This window comes from Mercenaria mercenaria, chromosome 5 (genome assembly GCF_021730395.1).
Source record: "Mercenaria mercenaria strain notata chromosome 5, MADL_Memer_1, whole genome shotgun sequence".
Taxonomy (NCBI): domain Eukaryota; kingdom Metazoa; phylum Mollusca; class Bivalvia; order Venerida; family Veneridae; genus Mercenaria; species Mercenaria mercenaria.
The window spans coordinates 3,354,892-3,377,525 of NC_069365.1; the positions used below are offsets into that span (position 1 = coordinate 3,354,892).

A 22,634-nucleotide genomic window follows, 5' to 3' on the forward strand; every position below is an offset into this window, starting at 1 on the left:
TGTGCCTAGCTCAAAAAGTATTAGATGTAAATTCAGGAAACCTTGCAGGAGTCTTTATCATGATGTGGCCTTGTACTCTTGGCATTCTTCTTGAGAATCTTACTCTTATTACAGAGTTATGGCCCTTGAAATAGCCAGAATAGTGGATTTTTTGTTTGTGATGCTCTTAGCTCAAAAAGTATAGGGCCTAGAATAATGAACCCTTTTCATAAAATGTTTGTTGAGGCCATTAAGACTGCAAACATTTGAATTATTGCCCCTTATTTGTGACTAATGTACCAGTGGTGGGCACACCCTGTGTCCTACAGACACATTCTAGTTATAGTACATGGCGATTTGTGAGGATATGGGCCGCCGTGGGAAAAATATTAGAAAATGTAGAGACCTATGCCACATTGTAGATTGAAGTAAGTTATTGTTATTTCCCATGTATCTCTTTCTGGACATGCGACTAGAAAAAGTTATGACATCATAAATATGGCGGCTAAAGAGAAAATAAGAAAGGCAGAAAATGTATGATCGTGAATAATTACAGATGACAACGTCCTTGAAAACTATATATTTACTGAAGATGTTCTTTCTATTCATTCTAGCAGATAAAACACTTTTATGACATAGAAGATGGAAAGAACGAAAATGACTAAATAACGATATTAAGTGAGCAAATATTTGTTTAATGACGCAGTATGTTTGATTAAAATTTAAAAAAGTCTTACGTTTTACATAAGAAAATTTATAGTACTAAAGCCTACAACTTGAGTCCTTCCAATTAACAGGGTTTGGTCACTCATCACATCCCTGAAATATATTTTTTTAAAGTTCGCAGATATGATCAGCAAGATGATCTTAGATTCTTAATTGATTGTACAATCACATTAAGCTCGCTATATAGATAATTTAACCTCTTATACATGTCCAACTTCTAATTCGTCTCATCATATAATTTCACGTCGAACTGCTATTTTACACCACGTGAACAGGTACTGCGACTAAATTTAGGCTAATTCTGCTAAAAACATTCTTCATCATTATAAAGTCTTGCAAAATCTAGAATAATTAAAATCCAATCCAATTTGGTAGTTCTATATGATTTCTTTGCTCTTTATACCTACTTACCAAATAATCTAATGAATGAGAAAGGAACTGTTTTTAAAAATCAATTAAATACACTTTTTGTACAGTTAATGTAAGTTAAGCCTTTTCCCTGTGAACTTGTGAGGCAGTTTGTAAATCCCTCTTCTTTTTGGAACAACATTTATGTCCGGTTAGGGAATGCAGTTCTTGGAGAGGTAATTAATATTTTGTGAGAGCTATCTCTACCTAGCTTGTCACAGACCTTTTCGAATGAATTAGAAAACATTATACAGGGTCAGGTGCGATTATTTTATTAACAATGCAAAGACTACAGTACTGCATCGCATGTGTTTGACATATCTCTATATCAAAAATCATTTCAGTTCACAGATTTACTCGATTTTTTCTCTATTTAAATGGGGATGTTGACCATACAAAATTTTGAAATATATCAGCCCAAGTAAATATATAATATTAGATACCTGGTTTGCCGCACAATAGCTTTATAGGTTATGTTGTCTGTCGGTTATATGCGACCTTAAATAAATACCTTTTCCTGTACCTTTATATAATTGTCAATAAGGGTTACAGATATGAAGTGGATACAATTTTTTTATGAACCAGATACTCAGGACAGACTAGTGGACCAAGAAATAAAATGCTCCCCCACCCCCCATCAGACTATTTTGGGAGACATTATTAACCTTTAGCCTTCTGGCAGCAAGAGATTCTGCCTTTGTGACCAGTGCAGACCATGATCAGCCTGCACATCCCTGCAGGCTGATCACGGTCTGCACTGTTCGCTTTTCAGTCAGTAACTTTTCAGTGAACACCCCTTTGAATAATAAGTGGGTCTGTCCAAACTGAAGGATGGACTTGTTCATTTTAGAATTTTAGCAGGATATAGGTTAAACATAACATGACACTTTATACTGTAAATACTTACATAGTATGCCACTGCAGCGAAAAGAGAAATAGAAACAGCTAGACTGATGTTGTACTTTGTCTGGGCTTGTGCATATTCTGTAGCCCAATTCCCACTAGGGCTTGGCAAGCTGTCCATGTCTGCATTGTTTACACTTGTCCTTTCTTTAAGTGTAAGCTGCAAGCAGGAGAAACAGTGTTAATTATACACATGCTTTTTTTATCATAAATCATTTTTAAACAGCCTCACATTACAGTATAACCTAATACAGGAGTGACAATCGAATTTCCTTTTTGAAACATTTTCAAAGAGCTTATCATTCTACAATGCTAAAAGTAAATAGTTTATGTCAAATATTACCTTTGCCAACATATGGGTATACCTCCAGACGTAAATTAATATTTCAGAACTTTCAATGTGAAATCATTAATATACTTGGGAACCTTGTTTCATAGATTTTGTTGTTGTGTCAGTCCATAAAATTTAGTCCTAAAGAACAAGATTAAACATAGTGGCATTATGTGCATCTTACTGCACATACACTGACGAGGTATGAAAACGCAACAAACATATGTCTGAATATATTTTTCACTACAAAACATGCAAAAAGCATCACCTTGAAATGTTCAACACATACACATCTCGGTACTCTAAACCCATTGTGTCAATTTTTTTGTCTGTTGTGCTGATTAAATTTGAACACAATGGGTATAGAGCATCGAAATGTGTATGTGTTGAACATTTCAAGGCGATGCTTTGTAGTAAAAAATATATTCAGACACATGTGTGTTGCATTTTCATATCTCGTCAGTGTAGTGTGTTTTTGGTGAAGTTTTATAAAAGCAATTTTCAGTTGCTGTGCATTCAAATGTGTTAAATTAACGATAATGCATAAGTGTTTGAAGTTGATGCTTTAGAAAACAAGAGCTGTCTCCATAGGATGACATATGCCCCCGATGGCACTTTGAATGAGTAGTTATGGCCGATGTTAGAGTTTAGGACCTTTGACCTACGGAGCTGGGTCTTGCGCGCGACACGTCGTCTTACTGTGCCACACATTCATGCGTAGTTATTTTAAAATCCATGCATGAATGACAAAGATATGGACCGGACACGCCCATCAATGCACTATCATGAAAAATGACCTTTAACGTCTAAGTGTGACTTTGACCTTTGAGCTACGGACCTGGGTCTTGCGCGCGACACTTCGTCTTACTGTGGTACACATTCATGCCAAGTTATTTGAAAATCCATCCATGGTTGACAAAGATATGGACCGGACACGCCCATCAATGCACTATCCTTTAATGTCTAAGTGTGACCTTGACCTTTGAGCTACGGACCTGGGTCTTGCGCGCGCCACGTCGTCTTACTGTGGTACACATTCATGCCAAGTTATTTGAAAATCCATCCATCGATGACAAAGATATGGACCGGACACGCCCATCAATGCACTATCCTTTAATGTCTAAGTGTGACCTTGACCTTTGAGCTACGGACCTGGGTCTTGCGCACGACACGTCGTCTTACTGTGGTACACATTCATGCCAAGTTATTTGAAAATCCATCCATCCATGACAAAGATATGGACCGGACACGCCCATCAATGCACTATCCTTTAATGTCTAAGTGTGACCTTGACCTTTGAGCTACGGACCTGGGTCTTGCGCACGACACGTCGTCTTACTGTAGTACACATTCATGCCAAGTTATTTGAAAATCCATCCATCGATGACAAAGATATGGACCGGACACGAAAATTGCGGACAGACTGACAGACTGACAGACCGACAGACTGACAGACGGTTCAAAAACTATATGCCTCCCTTCGGGGGCATAAAAAGAAATCGGACTAATAGTTCTTTTCTTCAACCTTCTATGCAGTGATTTCCCTTATTTATAGGTAGAGAATTTTGAAGTTGAAGGGAGGCAACTGTGTGCAGTTTGACTTTTCTTGAAAAGACTACGCCAGTCAAAATAAGAAAAGTCATATTTGGAAACCTATTATTTCATACTGGTAACAGGAAGAGTTTTGTATATATATTGGGATAAAAGCTATAATTCCCTCCACCCTTTTTACACACATCTATTTCAGCTGGATTTTTACTTGAAAAATGTGCAAATTACACTTTAAGTTCCATTAAAAAATAGTCTTGAATGAATCATGGTTCACACATATCCTGACAAAATATGCAAGTTCACTTCAAAGCAATATATAGTTTGGGTCAGATCCATTGAAAGCTGTTAGAGGAGATATCTGGAGAAGTATTTCAGTAGTATTCAGCATTTTGTAAAATTCGTAATCAATATGGTTCTTCCTCTAGTAGCACTAACCTAATATATGAAGTTTAAAAGCTGTAGCTATTATACTTTATGACTTACAGTCCAGAAACCGTTATTCAGTTTGCAAGTTACTGGGACTTTGAACTTTGACCTGCTAACCAAGGTGATGAATGTACCCACCCCTCACCCCGCATGCACTGACACATAACATTGCAATCTGACGCTCACAAGATTGCATAATTATGTGGACTGTATGTATATAGACCCTATGTATATAGTATAGTAACAAACAAGAGCTGTCGGAGGACAGCAACGCTCGACTATTCAACAGCCTTGTCAATTGAATGAATTTTAAAGTTGAAAGAGGGGCATAATTATGTAAAAATACAAAGTAGAGATATGGAAACTGTGTATTGCATGTCAGATCATGACAGTGAACAAGCATGTGAAGTTTCAATCCATTTTTATCCGTGGGTACTGAGATATCATCTTACAAACAAAAACTTAACCAAATATTTCTAAGTTGAAAAAAGGGAATTTGTACAAAAGCAAAAATAGAGTTATGGAACCTATGCAACGTAAGTCAGTTTATCACAGTGTGTGAAGTTTCAATCAATTCCCACAAGTGGTTACTGAGAAACCAGCTTACATATAAAAACTTAACCAAATCGGGACACGGACGCATGGGTGAGTCCAATAGCTCCAACTATTCTTTAATTGAGCTAAAAACAAAGTCCCTAACTCTGCAGAATATTTTTCTTAAAGAACCTAACATGCAACATGCACAAGTTAGGTTGGTACTGATTACTTGTGTAAAGTTTCATTAAATTGTGTGCAATGGTTCCAGAGATTAGGTGCGCACAAGATTACATGTGCAGACTCTAACATATGTGACAATGTCCCATAACTCTGCAGAATATTTACCTAAAAGGGGGCGGGTACAATAAAAGTCCTAAAATGGTGCTAAGTCATCAAGTAAAGTTTGAAAGTTTGACTATTTTACTAAACAAGAGGGTCATGATGACACTGAATTGCTCACCTCAGTAATATGAGCCACATGTTTCAAATGGCAAACTGATGCAAAATATTAGATAGTAGGTCAGTAGGTCAAATTCATGGTCACTGAAAGTCAGTTTTAAAATTGGTGTGCAAAACAGTGCATGTCATCCAAATTTCAAGGCTGTATCTTAAACAGGAGGGCCATGATGGCCCTATATCGCTCACCTGTTATCATTGCACTTGAGGACAAGAAGGTCCTCAGAAAAAATATCTAAGTCCAAAGGACAGGAACAACAAAGAGAAGAAATTTAACCAAAAAGAAAAATAAAATTCTTACAAGGTACAGATCTGTCAAAATACACCTAAAAATTGGAGGTACCATCCATGTTGTACCACAAAAAAGTGGTCTCGGTTTTTCCCTACGGCCAGTAATAAAAATGTTACTAAAAATAAGCTATTTATAGTAACGTAAAAGGGAAGTAATTAAAAAGAAAATTATTGTAAGTGAACAAAAGAAGGATCTGCCAAATAAATCTGTTGACATAAATGAAATTTCAGATCAGTATCTTCAGTAGTTACGGAGATATACCCATTTTAATTTGAAATAAAGGGAGGTAATTTGACATAAAATCAGTCCATAGTTATCTACCCTGATTGGCTCAGTCCAACTAATGACAATAATGAAATTTCAAATAAGTCCTATAAGTACTTGACTGATATAAATCCATTTTGATTACAATCAGGGGAGGTAATCAGATATAAAATAACTCTGGAACCTACGATTGGATTTGATTTGTCATGGAATCCAAGATTTATTGTTGTTGAAGATATTTTGGAAGTTTGTATCAAATAAAACCATAAATGAAGTCTCTATATGGCTGCAAAAGCCAAAATAGCCAATTTTGGACCTTTAAGGGGCCATAACTCTGGAACCCATAATAGAATCTGGCCAGTTTAAGAAAGAAACCAAGATCTTGTGGTGATACAAGTTGTATGCAAGTTTGGTTAAAATCAAATCATAAATAAGGCTGCTATTGTGCAGACAAGGTCAAAATAGCTCATTTTGGCCCTTTCAGGGGCCATAACTCTGGAACTCATTATGGGATCTGGCCGGTTCAACAAAGGAACTGAGGTCTTATGGTGACACAAGTTTTGTGCAAGTTTGATTAAATTCAAATCATAAAAGAAGTTGCTATTGTGCAGACAAGGTCAAAATAGCTAATTTTGGCCCTTTCAGCGGCCATAACTCTGGAACCCATTATGGGATCTGGCCGGTTCAAAAACGAAACTGAGGTCTTATGGCGACACAAGTTTTGTGCAATTTTGATTAAATTCAAATCATAAATGAAGCTGCTATTGTGCAGACAAGGTCAAAATAGCTAATTTTGGCCCTTTCAGGGGCCATAACTCTGGAACCCATTAAGGGATCTGGCCGGTTCAACTAAGGAGTCTAGATCTTATGGTGACACAAGTTTTGTGCAAGTTTGATTAAATTCAAATCATAAATGAAGCTGCTATTGTGCAGACAAGGTCAAAATAGCTAATTCTGGCACTTTCAGGGGCCATAACTCTGGAACCCATTATGGAATCTTGCCAGTTCAATAAAGGAACCAAGATCTTATTGTGCTACAAGTTGTGTGCAAGTTTGGTTAAAATCAAATCATAAATGAAGCTGCTATTGTGCAGACAAGGTCAAAATAGCTAATTCTGGCCCTTTCAAGGGCCATAACTCTGGAACCCATAATGGAATCTGGCCAGTTCAAGAAAGGAACAAGATCTTAAGGTGATACAAGTTGTGTGCCAGTTTGGTAAAAATCAAATCATAGATAAAGCTGCAATTGTGCAGACAATGTCAAAATAGCTAATTTTGGCCCTTTCAGGGGCCATAACTCTGGAACCCATAATGGGATCTGGCCAGTTCAAGAAAGGAACCGAGATCTTATGGTGATACAGGTTGTGTGCAAGTTTGGTTAAAACAAGAGCTCGTCGAACACGAAATGCCCCCCTTGATGCATTCAGTAATTGCACAAGGAACAGAAATTATATGCTCACTGTAAACAAAAGTTGCACCATTCTGGTTTAATCTGACATTGACCTTTAACCTATTAACCTAACAAGAGATTACAGAGTGATCTTGGCTCCATCCACTGAGCCATTTTGGAATGTTCCAAATTTCAAGACCAGCTCAAGGTCAAAATCAATGTCAAATTTCATTTCGGTACAAAACAATGTGTATGTGGTCCAAATTTGAAAGCTGTGGCTTGAGAAATGTGAAAGCAGGTCACTAGATTAATTTCAAGGTCAAAGTTCATTTCAGTAGACAGAAATATGCATGTGCTTCAAATTTGAAGGCTGTAGCTTGAGAAATAGGTAACAGGTAAAAATCAATGTCAAATTTCAATTCAGAACACAAAAATATGCATGCAGTCCAAATCTGAAGCCTGTAGCTTCAGAAATGTGAAAGTAGGTCACTATGTCAATCTCAAGATCAAAGTTCATTCCGGTACACAAAACTATGCATGTGGTTCAAATTTGAAGGCTGTAGCTTGAGAAATGTGAAAGTAGGTCACTAGGTCAAAATCAAGGTCAAATTTTATTTCGGAACACAAAACTATGCAAGTGGTCCCAATTTGAAGCCTGTACCTTCAGAAATGTGAAAGTAGGTCACTAGGTCAATCTCAAGATCAAAGTTCATTTCAGTACACAAAACTATGCCTGTGGTTCAAATTTGAAGGCTGTAGCTTGAGAAATGTGAAAGTAGGTCACTAGGTCAAAATCAAGGTCAAATTTTTTTTCGGAACACAAAACTATGCATGTGGTCCAAATTTGAAGCCTGTTCCTTCAAAAATGTGAAAGTAGGTCACTAGGTCAATAACAAGGTCAAAGTTTTTTTTCAGTACACAAACCTATGCATGTGGTCCAAATTTGAAGGCTGTAGCTACATAAATGTGAAAGTAGGTCACTAGGTCAATATCAAGGTCAACTCATGTCAAGGTTCATCTTGCCACTCAAAACTATACATGTGGTCCAAATTTGAATGATGCAATTTATGGACATGAAGGTTCTAAGTTTTTCCCTATATAAGTCTATATGAACCATATGACCCCTGGGGCGGGACCATATTTGACCCTAGAGGGATAATTTGAACAAACTTGGTAGAGAACCACTAAATGATGCTACATTACAAAATATCAAAGCCATAGTCTTTGTGGTTTGGACAAGAAGATTTTCAAACTTTTTTCCAATATAAGTCTATATAAACCATGTGACCCCCAGGGCGGAGCCATATTTGACCCTAGGGGAATAATTTGAACAATCTTAGTAGAGGACCACTAGATGATGTCATATACAAAATATCAAAGCCTTAGGCCCTGTGGTTTTGGACAAGAGGTTTTTCAAAACTTTTTCCTATATAAGTCTATATAAACCATGTGACCCCCAGACAGGGGCCATATTTGACCCCAGGGAAATAATCTGGACAATCTTGGTAGAGGACCACTGGATTTTGCTACATACCAAATATCAAAGCCCTAGGCCCTATGGTTTTGGATAAGAAGATCAGAAACCGTTTTAACTGTTCCTGGCCAATGTGACCTTGACCTTTGACCTAATGACCTCAAAATCAATAGGGTCATCTGCTGGTCATGGCCAACCTAACTATCAATTTTCCTGACACTAGGCCCAAGTGTTCTAGAGTTATTGCCTGGAAACCATTTTACTGTTCCTGGTCACTGTGACCTTGACCTTTGACATACTGACCTCAAAATCAATAAGGGTCATCTGCTGGTGATGACCAAGCTCCCTATTAACTTTCGTGACACTAAGCCTAAGCGTTCTTGAGTTATCATCCGGAAACCGTTTTACTGTGCAGGGTCACTGTGACCTTGACCTTTAACATACTGACCTCAAAATTAATAGGGGTCATCTGCTGGTCATTACCAACCTCCCTATCAACTTTCATGATCCTAGGCTCAAGTGTTCTTGAGTTATCATCCGGAAACCGTTTTACTATTCAGGTTCACTGTGACCTTGACCTTTGACATACAGACCTCAAAATCAACAGGGGTCATCTGCTGGTGATGACCAACCTCCCTATCAACTTTCATGATCCTAGGCTCAAGTGTTCTTGAGTTATCATCCGGAAACCGTTTTACTATTCAGGGTCACTGTGACCTTGACCTTTGACATACAGACCTCAAAATCAATAGGGGTCATCTGTTGGTGATGACCAACCTCCCTATCAACTTTCATGATCCTAGGCCCAAGCGTTCTTGAGTTATCCTCCGGAAACAGATTGGTCTACATTCCGACCGACCGACAGACCGACCGACCTACCGACCTACATCTGCAAAACAATATACCCCTCCTTCTGCGAAGGGGGGGCATAATAAAATTATAAATGAAACTACTATCATGCAGACAAGAAATTGTTGATGGACGCACGCACGCACGGACTGACAACGGACGTTCACAATAGCTCACCTTGTCACTATGTGACAGGTGAGCTAAAAAACAAGAAAGTAGGTCAGTAGGTCAAGGTCACAGTCAAGTGACTCCTAATCACTTAGGGTCATCAGGTAATTATAATTAAACAGTCTAGGAAATATGATCTGACAATTCTTTAAGCATTTATTCCTATAAAACTCATATAACAAGTGACCCCAGGGTGGGGCCTCTTTTCACCCCTGTGGCATATTTTGAACAATCTTGCTTGAGATCTACTAGGCAATGCTACATACTAAATATCAAAGGCCTAGGCCTTAAACTTTCAGAAAAGAAGATTTTATTTTTTTCCCCATACAAGTCTATGTTATAATTTGGACCCCCAGGGCGGGGCCTCTTTTCACCCTATGGGCATAATTTGAATAATTTTGGTAGAGGACCACAAGGCAATGAAACATACCAAATATCAAAAGCCTATGCCTTGCAGTTTCAGGCAAGAAGATTTTTAAAGTTTTTCCTATATAAGTCTATATGTAAAACTTAGGACCCCCCCCCCAAGGAGGCAGGGCCTCTATTCACCCCAGGGGAATAATTTGAACAATCTTGGTAGTGGACCACAAGGCAACACTTCATACCAAATATCTCAGGCCTAGGTCTTGTGGTTTCAGACAAGAAGATTTTCAAAGGATTTTTCCTATACAAGTCTATGTAAACTTGAGACCCCACCCCCGGGCAGGGCCTCTTTTCACCCCAGGGGCAAAATCTGACCAATCTTCATAGAGGCCCATAGATAATGTCACATGCCAAACATTAAGCCTCTACGCCTTGCGGTTTTGGACTAGAAGATTTTTAAAGTGTTTCCTTTTGGTTGCCATGGCAACCAGAGTTCTGCATGGAATTCACTTCTTTGAACAACTTTGAAAGGAAGCCACCCTAGGATCATTCCTGTTAAGTTTGGTGTAATTTTGCCCAGTGGTTTTCAAGAAGAAGATTTTTTTAGGAAATGTTAATGGACACACGTCACACGACGGACATTGCGCAGTCATAAAAGCTCACCATGAGCCTTTGGCTCAGGTGAGCTAATAAACAAAAGCTGTCTCTGAAACAAATACTTTTTGATATACATGTGACATAAATTCGACAGACAAGGGCAACTCTAAGTGTCGCCACACCCACCAAGAAAAACCTTGGGGGTGTCACAAAGATTGTATGGCAGAACATGACAAAAGTTTTCAATGATAATATCTTTTTAACAGTTGCTGCCTTATTATATGAAACCATTTGAAATAAACATCAAGACAATAGCTTACAGGACTTGGACTTGTATATGATCCCATCATCCTTTGCTGACAGACAAGCCCTAAAATATAAACAGAAATATTTTGTGAATATGGTTTTTAGTAAATAAAACGTTAACAAAAGCTATCTAATGACAGCATGCTCAAATATTTGAAGTACATTGCACTTCGAAATAATACTACTGCACACAAAGGCTTTAACAAAAGATGAGAAAGAGTGCCAGAATGTCACAATGCCTGTCATAAAGATGTAACAGTAAAAGATATTCTGTATAAGTTTGGTAGACAGTAAGCCCAAACAAGCACATTGCCAATTCTAACAACCAGGTGAAAAAAAGTTTCAAAAATAAGCTACTAATAGTAGCAACAAAGGGAAGTAAGTCCACAAGAAATCTGTATTTTGTTTTTCTAGGACCACATAAAAATCCTCACCAGGTAGCGATAGGTCAAAATACACCTGAAACTTGGATGTAACATGCATATTGTACTACAGAAAAGTGGCCTTGATTTTTCCCTAAGGCCAGTTATAATGAAGCTGCGTTCAATAAACGCTTGATGCCCCGGTGGCATCCCTGTTGATACAAAGCAACCTAAGTCCAAAACGAGGTCAAGGTCAAACTGAGGTCAGGTGATGTCTGCAAATGAGGAATGGTCACAGGTTACATCTGCATTAGTATCAATTAATTCTTGTAAGGGGTATTGATGCTAGACAAAACGGTCCCATTTGGTTAACCAAGAGATGGCCCCCAAAAAATAATAAAGCAACCAAAGTCCAAAATGAGGTCTATGTCAAACTGAGGTCAGGTGATGTCTGAAGACGAGGAATAGTCACAGGTTACATCTACATTACAGGGTTCGAATTCAGCCAGATTTTCTACTTGCATTTTTTCGCAAGTGGTATCTTTTTTAACTTGCTAAATGAAAAAACAACTTGCATTTTCCGCGACTTGTCACTTTATTAGAACATTAACACAAACATCCATGTGACGAGTCCAGCCAATCGTATTTGCGCTGTATAAATAGTAACTAAGTTACTATTTATGGATTACCCCAAAACCCACCGGATGCTGTAAACGTCATCAAAATTGGCGCAGGTACTTGTCAGCAGTTGAAAAGACAGGTGCACAGGACATGTATCGAGTGTAAACTTCTGTTTACGACGAAAGATGAAAGAGTGCTCCGAAATTCGTTCTGCAAATGACAGTGCGGTGCAATGACCCCGAGTTGTTAAAGAAAGAACAGTGTAAGATAGAGACGACCGTTAGAAATGCTAATTATTCGGCCAAAAATTTTCACTCGCAAAAAAATGCTGGTGTCTGAAATCTCACCTCGCAGTTTGAAATTTGCACTCGCATTTCGCGAGTATGCTAGCTTAAATTCGAACCCTGACATTAGTATCAAGTCATTTTAGTAAGGGGTATTGAAGCTAGACGAAACAGTCCCATTTGGTTAACCTCATACGGACGGACGGACAAACGAACAGAGGGACAGGACAATCACTATATGACTCCCGCATCAGTAGATGCGGGGGGTATAAAAAAGTTACAATATAAGCTATCTATAGTAACATCAAAGGGAAGTAATTCTAAACAAGGGACCTAGTTCTTGCATATGACACTCTGTCTCATGATGGTGAACAATTGTGCCAAGTTCATGAAGTTATAACAAAATTCCTCCATGCATGAAGAAACAAGAGCTGTCTCCATAGGATGACACATGCCCCCGATGGCACTTTGAATGAATAGTTATGGCCGATGTTAGAGTTTAGGACCTTTGACCTACGGACCTGGGTCTTGCGTGCGACACATCATCTTACTGTGGTACACATTCATGCCCAATAATTTTAAACTCCATGCATGAATGACAAAGATATGGACCGTGCCGCCCATCAATGCACTATCATGAAATATGACCTTTAACGTCTAAGTGTGACCTTGACCTTTGAGCTACGGACCTGGGTCTTGCGCGCGACACGTCGTCTTACTGTGGTACACATTCATGCCAAGTTATTTGAAAATCCATCCATCGATGACAAAGATATGGACCGGACACGAATGCACTAACATGAGAAATGACCTTTAACGTCTAAGTGTGACCTTGACCTTTGACAAATTGTGTGCAAGTTTGGTTAAAATAAAGTCATAAATGACACCACTATCATGCAGACAAGAAATTGTTGATGGACGCACGCACGCACGGATGCACGGACTGACGACGAATGAAATGAAACCACTATCGTGCAGACAAGAAATTGTTGACAGACGGACGCACACATGCACGCATGGACGGACTGACGACGGACGAAGGGTGATCACAAAAGCTCACCTTGTCACTATGTGACAGGTGAGCCTAAAATCGACCACAATCAAATTTAAATAGGAAATTTTTTTACCTTGATCAAGTTTTTGAAATTGAAAGTAGATTGTCGTCTGCTGTATAAATTGCCGATTTTTCATGAACATTTCTTTGAAATTAGTTTAATAAGATGCAAGGACACAGTAAACTTTAATGTCAGATACTGTAAAATGCTGTTAAACTGTCTTTGCATCATAATAATTTTTCAAAAATATTGTTTAAAAGTGAGTTTTTAGAAAAGTGTAACCATACCCGGATATAAAATTTCGGATACCCGGAATAGTCTTTCTATTAGAAGTGCTAAACTTGCATTTAGTCTGTTGTAAGTTAAAAACTTTGCCTTATTTCATTTATTTAAGTGAAAGTTTAAATTCTATCTTAGTATGTTACAGATATAAATTTATAAATATCAAGGACATGGAGAAGATGTGTTCTGAAATTTTAACAAGTAAAATGGGCCTAAACGAAAGTTACTAAAATGTTATAGCTACAGAAATGATTTCAAGCTTTTATTTCTTTAACACACAGATATTGTTATGAAATAAACAATTACAAAGAACAAGCCCTTGATACACCCTACTGACAAAAGAATATTTTTTCTCAAAATTTAGACCCAGAAAAGCACCAGAGGCCACCATTTCATACCTGTATTTCAAACTTTTCCAGGGGGAGAGCCCCCTGACCATCCAATCAAGAGGAATCTAACATACCCCTGCAATACCTCAAAATTTAGACCTAAAAATACGCCAGAGGCTACCATTTCATGCCTGTATTTCAAAAATTTCTGGAACTGCCAAGTAAAATACGAGCAGCAGCATTCTTAGTATACTAGAGATGACAAACCTTGCCTATCAAAGCTCAAAGTATGCCTTATACCATGCCTAATGTGTGCCTAATATAATGCCAAAAGTATGCAAAATACCTTGCCAAAAGTATATGTTGAAATGGACCTAATGCATGCACCAGTTACAATTTTCCCCTCCCTCCAAGAAGTGCCCTTTTCATTGCCAACACCCTGCCCTTTTTTAATCCTAGCTGGAGCACTGTCATACATATTAATCTACTCATTCAAGTTCTTCATCCTCACCACACGCAATAGCCTAATTTTAGTGCAAAGCTGCAAACATTAACTAACGACTATCTAATAATTCTATGCCTGATTTTTCAAATGTTACGGAGTTCAGGTGATAACTCTGAAGATCTCACAAAGTTCTTATAATACCTTTTGTTACTGCCAGGGTGTTTCTTGAGCTATGTTAAGATACTTTTTAGCTAATTTTATTATTTAGAAAGGGTGTTAATCATGTTCTAATGTAATATGTTTATCCAAGGCATATATATATAATTATTTGGTTTATAATGTATGGTATGTGTGTTTTTGAGTTCCAACGATAACGTTTTAGTGTTATATTTTTAATTCTAACTAGATGTTACTTTTAAAGGGACTGCGTACGCTCATAATGATGATCTAGCTAACTATTCCTCTTACTTTACCACATTTCCAACTAAACTCAAAATGCACTTCTGTTCATCTTATAGTATTTTGGCAAATGCAAAGGTCGTTTCTGGTGAAGGATTGATATAGATAGCACTTTAAACAGCTGTTCTGTTCTAAAATGTGTACGGATTGGATCGGATACTGGCATTTACACGAAAGTATTATCAACTCAGGTGCAGAAGTATACATGAAGGTGTGACGTCATGCAATGGTCTGGACAATGAACGAAGTGTTGTTGAAATCGTTGATTTCGTGTAAGTTAATACAGTGAAGCAACCAGTAAGCACAATCCCACATATATTTTAGTTGCCTTTAGATAATTACGCCCCCCCTCCCCGCCCCCGAGAACACTCGCACTGCTTACTTTGAAATTTTCTTGTTTTTTTGTGGTGGGAGAAGTGTGAATGCATTTCATTCCTGGTGTTTTTTAGTATATAGAAGGGGGGTCTTTTTTCATATACAGACTTTTCGTGGCTTTTGGATAGAATTTCAGGCTCCTGTGGTTTATGTAACAAATGGAAGTAATAAAATGCCTCATACTAGGGGAAACGTTCCCTTTTTGTCTTCTCTGGATTTCCTTACTGGAAAAGTGAAGAAGCTGGGTGAAATTATATCAGTCGAATGAATTCAGTATGATGTGCAACACAAAACTGACGTAGGAATAACCCCCTGCGAACTTTTTATAATTCTTACAGGAGAGCCATAGGAATAGACACCTGCGGGCTTTTCACTTTTCTTACGGGAGAGCCATAAAAATAGCCTGTGTGGCTATTCCTACGGGACTGTAAGAATATAGCCACTTCCTTTAATTTATAGATTGGCAGTGGCTACAATTACAGTACCGTAATCCTAGCCTCGGGTTCTAGGATTACGGAAGTTCCGTATTCCTAGACAACCCTTTGAGGATAGGCTAGGATTACGGAAGTATTTAAGAGGCATCAAATATATGTTAGGACATGCAAAAATGATGTTGTAAACTTACTTATTTCACTTTATTAATTTAAAATAGCGATTTTTCATGCCTGCCTTAGGCCTATTATTTCGTGTTACCTGTACGCCGTTTTGGGTTAATATAACCTTAATGGCGGCGCGCGGAAATATAGAAATATGAGTGTCAATGTTAGATTTAAAAAAAATATTCTTTACTTTGAATTTTATGATTTATAACCATATTGTATGTTATTAAAGACCATTTGTGTTGACTCGATGAAAAAAATACAGGTAAAGAAACATAGATAATTCTATAATATCTCCCAGTGCCGCAATTAAGATTATACTAACCTAAAACAGCCGATCGATAGTACGAAATAATAGTGAAATTATTGAAGTAAGTAAATTTACAATGTCATTTATGCATGTCCTAACATATATTTGATGCCTCTTAAATATTTCCATAATCCTAGCCTATTCTCATAGGGCTGTCTAGGAATACGGAACTTCCGTAATCCTAGAACTGGAGGCTAGGATTGATCAGGTCGGCATGACGTCACATCCGGAGCAGTCGATTATGCAAATTACCTTGGAGGTGAAAGCAGGACCTCGCAATTCGTAGCGAATTAACTAGCGGTGTGGGTTGTAATGTTTTTATTTTCAAATAAAACAAATCAAGAGTCATCTTTTTTATTATATGCTTACCCAATGGTACAATCTATATATTTTTCAAAAAAAAAAGTAGGTATTTTTTGTGATAATTGATTTTGTGGCATTTTAAAACGGTCTGGAAAAAGTGTCAGATTATGTATTGTCAGCTCTTTGGCGCTACGGATCAGTTATGGCTAGCTTATTCAACATTTTCTCTGTTTGCATTATATTACATATTAAAATAAACTAAATATCTGAGAACATAACATTTTTTTTTATTCAACTTCTTTGCTTAAAATCGTAGCAGTTGTTTATTTCATCTTTCAGAGAATCTTTCAAGTGTCTTGAAAAAGAGTTTTTGTTTGTTTGTTTTCTCAAGAAAGAACAGATAAAATAAATAAGTAAATCAATTTTCTGATTTTTTATGTCTTTTTAAAATAAGCTGATTTTCTAAATGTTTTAATGCTCTGAAATAAAATATTTTATATTGTTGCCATTTCCTGAAATATACTTTGTGCGATATATTTCATTTAGTTTATGTAAAATGCTATAATTAAGTATGAAAGTCATTTAAATAAAGTTAAAAACTTATTATATATGTAATCTTATTGCAGTCATTTTTTTATTTTATATTTATTTATTTTATTTATTTATTCTTTTTTTTTGAAGAAATGTCCTTCCAGCCAAAAATTAGTTTGGTGAATTGATTTTAAAATTTCAAATGAACTATATGTGTATTGATTAAGGTTTTTTTTCTATGTAGGAGCTCTATTAATCCCTTAGTCAGTTAACACTCAAATAACAATAATGTACATCTTCCAAATATCATAAGACCCTGAAGGCATACATCAAACGGAAAAAACAGGAAATTACCATAAGGCCCCGAAGGGGTACATGAGAGGGATGAAACAAACAGGAAATCAATCTATTAATTAGTGATAGTCATTAAGAACTGGTCAAAGCTGATTATCATTAATATACCACATACTGATTGGTTTCCATAGTGATCTATAACTTATGACTTGAATGAATGCTTTAATTTTATTATATGTGGAAGCAGTCAATTGTGACAGTCTAACAATTAACAAAAAAAATATGGATTTTGAAAACTACAAGGTATGGCTAAAATTATTTTAGACAAAGCGTGCAAATTATCATTCACAGTTTTAAATAACTGACAATTTAATACAAAACAGAGATCAGCATTTTTCAGTATTTTCGTATTTAAGGAAGTCATCATTTTATTGATACGTCCTGGCTTTTCGTAGAAAAGAAACTAGCATGCAGTTATTACATTGTATTATAATTATCATTTTATCTCCACGTGTAACACAGTAGCTCTAGCTGTCATATTACATTTAAAACAATTGTTTATATATAAAAAACCTTTGTGTTATAAATGCAGTTAAAGATCTTCTATTTTGATCCTGATACGCTTCGAGGGAGAAAAAAATCCCTTATCCAGTATTTACGCATTATGTACTATTATGCTTTAAATTATGACACCTTTTATTAAATCTCATACCAATCAGAATTTAGGTAAGAGGTGTTGATTTAATTAAATTTGGCGTTACTGAATCACTTTTGACACCACAGTATAAGCTATCTGGCTTTCAGAACTGTTTTAATGGTAGGCTACAAAATAGAACGAGAAAAGTGAAACGAATGGAGAAACCTAATTAGATGAGCTAGATTTTCTGTTTTATTTATTTGTAAAGACCTCCGATTTTTTAAATTATAATTTTCATTCAGTCCGTCACAAATATGAGACCTTGTAGCTTACACGAATTAATGATGAATATCACGTCTGAAACCTAACAAAGAAAGATTTCTTTCTCGTGAGTGATTTCTCGAACATCATGCTACATTATAAATTCACTGACTTCTTAATATTGCCCAAAATTTTACTTTAAATAAAGAAAAATAACCAGACTAAGGAAACATTCAACGCTTTTCAATTACAATTTAGCGTTTGCTGTCACCTCCGCTTGTTGCTACGCAACGCGATACGCTGAAGTGCCCGGATATCCGACCTGATCAATTACAGTACCGTAATTGTAGCCACTGCCTTATAGATTTGCGCATTGTAAAACGAGTGTTTCAATGATTTTCATTGCTTAAACTTATTTGAGCATTTCGATCCAAAGACAGTTTGTCTTTTGAATGAGAGAAAATGTTTCAACAGAGCATCTCAAAATTCCAAGTGAAGTCAATACCCAAAAAACTGTATCCGGATACTATTCCAGTTGTCAACATTACCAAGGTCATTTTGGAACAGACTTATCAATACCACTTAATCTATGTGTATTAACTTTTGAAAAACAAAATTGGTAAATAAAAACACTAACGTTGCATTAAACGCACATCAGATGCCAATCTATTAAGTACAGGACGCATTTTTGACTTTGAAAGCACTCGCCAATTTTCTGTCTATTCCGGAAGTAATCGACGCGAGGCACAGGTTAAATACCACTAAATTTTATCAATAGGTTACACTATACCAATTTAGTTCCTAATCTTGAGACCTCATTTTCAGCACTTTGGAGCATTTCAATGATATGAAACCATATATAGTCATTTAGTATATCATGTTTTCTTTCCTGAAGTAAAAATATTGACATATTATGTTACATGAAAGAGAAATAATCTGTTCTGAAAAACATCACCCATTGAAAATGCTCCCATGAACATTGCCCTTTAGCAATAACGCGTATGTAGACAATTTTTCAATGAATAAAAATTAAACCTGGAAATTCACAATGTAAATGGTCTGGGTCTTTTCTCAAAACAATAAGCAATAAAACTGACTCAAAAATATAACTTCCACATCATCATATGATTCATTATATACCAGATTTCATCAACAACATTGAGGTATATTTTGGACTATTTCAGTGAGAAGTCACTTTTTGTTTGGTGTAAGCAGTAAGCATGAACGTCTTATTTTATTCTAATATTCAAATATAAATGGAGCACACAAGTCTATTCAATTATAGGCATAAACTTTTGATATTTTACTTTTCATTCATTGTTATAGAAAACAAAGACAAATATCAAACAGGGAATGCTACGTACCAAAAACGCAGCCTCCCCAAAACGAAACCCACAGCACGCAGACGCGTACACCACAAACCCTGTAAACATGAAGTCATTGGGCCAACGACGGAAAACCGTCAAAGGATAATCGTTGTTGGGCCACTGTTGGCCCAACAATGATTAATAAGTATTGTAAATACAGCTGTTGGGCCAACGTTGAACCAACTTCAAATTTCAGTCACATATATCTCTGCATTGGCCCGATATTGATTTTCAGGGAAAGACTTATACAGAGAAAACATCGTTGGCCCAACGTTGGGCCAACGTTGTTCCATTTGAAGTAATAATATAATAATTGTATATTTAACAGGTCACTGTAACAGTGTTTTATCACAAGCCCCCACAGGTATACACAGGTTGTGTAGCCGTAACATGCAATATTTAATTAATTATTAAACACTGTTTAGCACCAATTCGTAATCAGTTAAATTTGGGCTAATTAAACTAAAAACTTATCTGCAGCCGTAATGATATTTTGAACTATTTCAAATCTACTACCTTGAAAAAATTGCGAAAAAAGTATTAAAAAAAAAAAACCTTACTAACTCTATAACAAATATCTAATTTTATACAATCATAAAATGTTTACAATAAATCTGTTGAATATTCCAGAACATGAACTCTCGTTAACCCGAGTTATGTAAGAAATCCCAGAAAATGTGGTTAATTTTACTCTCTAGGCCAGATTTCTAGCTTTATAGACATGTGAAGTAAAGGAAACTATTATACATGTGATAGGTCTAGATTTAACAAAAACCCGGTCTTCCAGCTATAAACTGTAAGTAGAAGTTTTTTTTAAAATATTTTTGATAAAGTTATGGAATCTTATACAGAATTTCTTTTTATGTCCTGTATGCATGTTATATCCATATGACTTGAACATATGTTAAATACTAATATCTAAAGCTGGCGGATGGCACTTGTGTTGAGTATTAAATTCTGTAAATAAAATAACTCATTTTCTTGTTAATTCTAACATATTTTTCTCGGTTAAATACAAAAAATTAATTTCATACATTAGTTATTGTTATCAATTTGACGTAGATGGTTTAATCAACATTATGATTTTTGTTTTTTACAGGATGCTGTTCAAGGGAATAATAATGGAGTGCCTAGCACTGTGGTGCACAGGAAAAAATAAAAATATAAAAAGCTGCAACTTCAGTGAGAAAAGAAAACAAACAAACAAACAGAACTTGGATATATAATGAGTTAATATACAGACAGTAATTCACTTTAGTAGGATTTAATTAGTGACTGAAATAAGAAAAATATTTAGATTTATAAAAGACTGGAATCAATATTTTACATGTTGTAGTGATGAAATATTCTGTTATATTTCTTCAGGAAAATTGCAAACAAACTTTATATAAATGTTAGATTTCTTTTTGTTAAATGTTAACAAAATCACAACTATTTGAAAATAAAACATGTATTAAACAATGCTAGTTTTAGTCTTTTTTCAATTTCGTAATCGTTGGGATAGCGTTGGCATCCATCTTTGGCCAACAAAGAAACAGAGTTGGCCCAACGTTGGACCGTGATAGACGAAAAAATGCTGTTGGCCCAATGGAGGGCCAACGATGAGTGTAGGATATCAGTTGTTGGCCCAATGAAGGGCCAACGATAAGTGTAGGATATCAGTTGTTGGCCCAATGGAGGGCCAACGATGAGTGTAGGATACCAGACGTTGGGCCAACGGTGTACCAACCGTTGGGCCAACGTTGCGCCAATTAGCAAAATGGCGTTGGGCCAACGTCGGAAATCTTCGTTGGGCCAACGAAGAGTCTGCCGTTGGCCCAACGTTGGGCCAACGCATGTCTGCTATCTGGGAACACACACACACACATACACATACACGCGCACACACACAAAGCCAACACAATAGGACAAAACGAACAAACAAAGGAACACAGTTGGGCACCGCCTTGGAACGGTCAGTGGCAAAAACACCACTGGGGAGCTTAAACCGGTTTATGGTGCGCACCAAACCTCACTCTTACCCCCACCATGTTCCAAAAACACGGGACAGTGTAAATAAAAGTTATCCCCTCCAGGTGAATCTCTAACACACGTAATGGAAACAAAAAGGTATGGCATGTAAAACACAAAAATGCTCGTGTATAAATATATATAAAAAGCAAACCTTTAGAACCAAAAACGTATGTACTCAATGCCTTTTCAGAAGACAGAGCAACAAATGCTCTTAAAACTCAAAACTTTTATTTTACAAGATTATTAATCTGTAAAAAATTTTGTACCGGTATGTTAATCTTATTCTTTGCAAAATGAAACAAGCAATACATGTAGAATATCTTTACAAAGGAGCGCAAATATTATAAAAAGTATGCTAAAAATAATGTCTGTAATTTTCATAATTAATTCACAAGGTAGTAATATTTATAAATTGAAACTGAAACTGAATAATTTGATTAAACGCCTATTTTTATACAATGATATATTCAGTGGCGTTGTACATAATAATAATAGTTATTATAACAATATTAATAATGACAATAATAATAATAACAGCCTTATTGTAACAAACAGTCATGACAACACTCCTCCCCTTGAGATCATTTTATCCCTATTGCCAATACCAGTGCTTAAAGCATCTGGTACGCCCAGACGAGCTGCATATAGAGCTTCAAATTCCCGGTTAATGGTGCCATCATATACTATTTACAAAAGAAATACTTCACACTAACCTACCCATAGAGCCTTACCAACAAGTGCGTTTATTTAAACAAATCTTGGAGATATAAATGTTGAAATGTAAACTTTCTACAAAAATTAAAGAGCTATCACCTGCTGTTTTTGCGTGATAAACAATTATCAAAAATTTAAAACAATGCCGCGAAATCTCTGAAATACAGTGTCTTAAGATTTTTTTTTTTAATGTGTCAAGTGATTCATTTTTGCGTAGTTCTAACGGCAGTTCATTCCAAAGTTTTGGACCAATAGTACAGAAACTTCTATCATTGAATGTTTTGCACTTGTTGTATGGAACAACATAACGACATTCAGAATTTTCAGACGATCTCAAACCTTGTCTACTAGGAATACACTCTGTAAGCAAATC

General features: G+C 36.3%; 1 protein-coding gene across 1 annotated transcript; it reads right to left on the reverse strand.

The window, feature by feature from the left end:
* Positions 1-1,939: 1,939 nt before the first annotated feature.
* Positions 1,940-18,948, reverse strand: LOC128556833 (uncharacterized). Its single transcript, XM_053542514.1, has 3 exons — positions 18,805-18,948; positions 11,035-11,084; positions 1,940-2,176 (listed from the first exon to the last, which is right to left on the reverse strand). Exons 1-3 carry the CDS (start codon positions 18,851-18,853, stop codon positions 1,955-1,957), a joined length of 321 nt encoding a protein of 106 aa, XP_053398489.1. The 5' UTR covers positions 18,854-18,948; the 3' UTR covers positions 1,940-1,954.
* Between the last annotated feature and the right edge of the window lie 3,686 nt (positions 18,949-22,634).

What these genes read in the sequence shown, in the direction of transcription:
- LOC128556833 (XM_053542514.1), bottom strand. Translation starts at nt 18,853, where the DNA reads ATGCGTCCTGTACTTAATAGATTGGCATCTGATGTGCGTTTAATGCAA. An exon ending in TGATGTGCGTTTAATGCAAC is followed by an intron (nt 11,085 to 18,804) that starts GTTAGTGTTTTT and finishes TTTATATTTTAG; the next exon opens with GGCTTGTCTGTCAGCAAAGG. An exon ending in CATATACAAGTCCAAGTCCT is followed by an intron (nt 2,177 to 11,034) that starts GTAAGCTATTGT and finishes TCCTGCTTGCAG; the next exon opens with CTTACACTTAAAGAAAGGAC.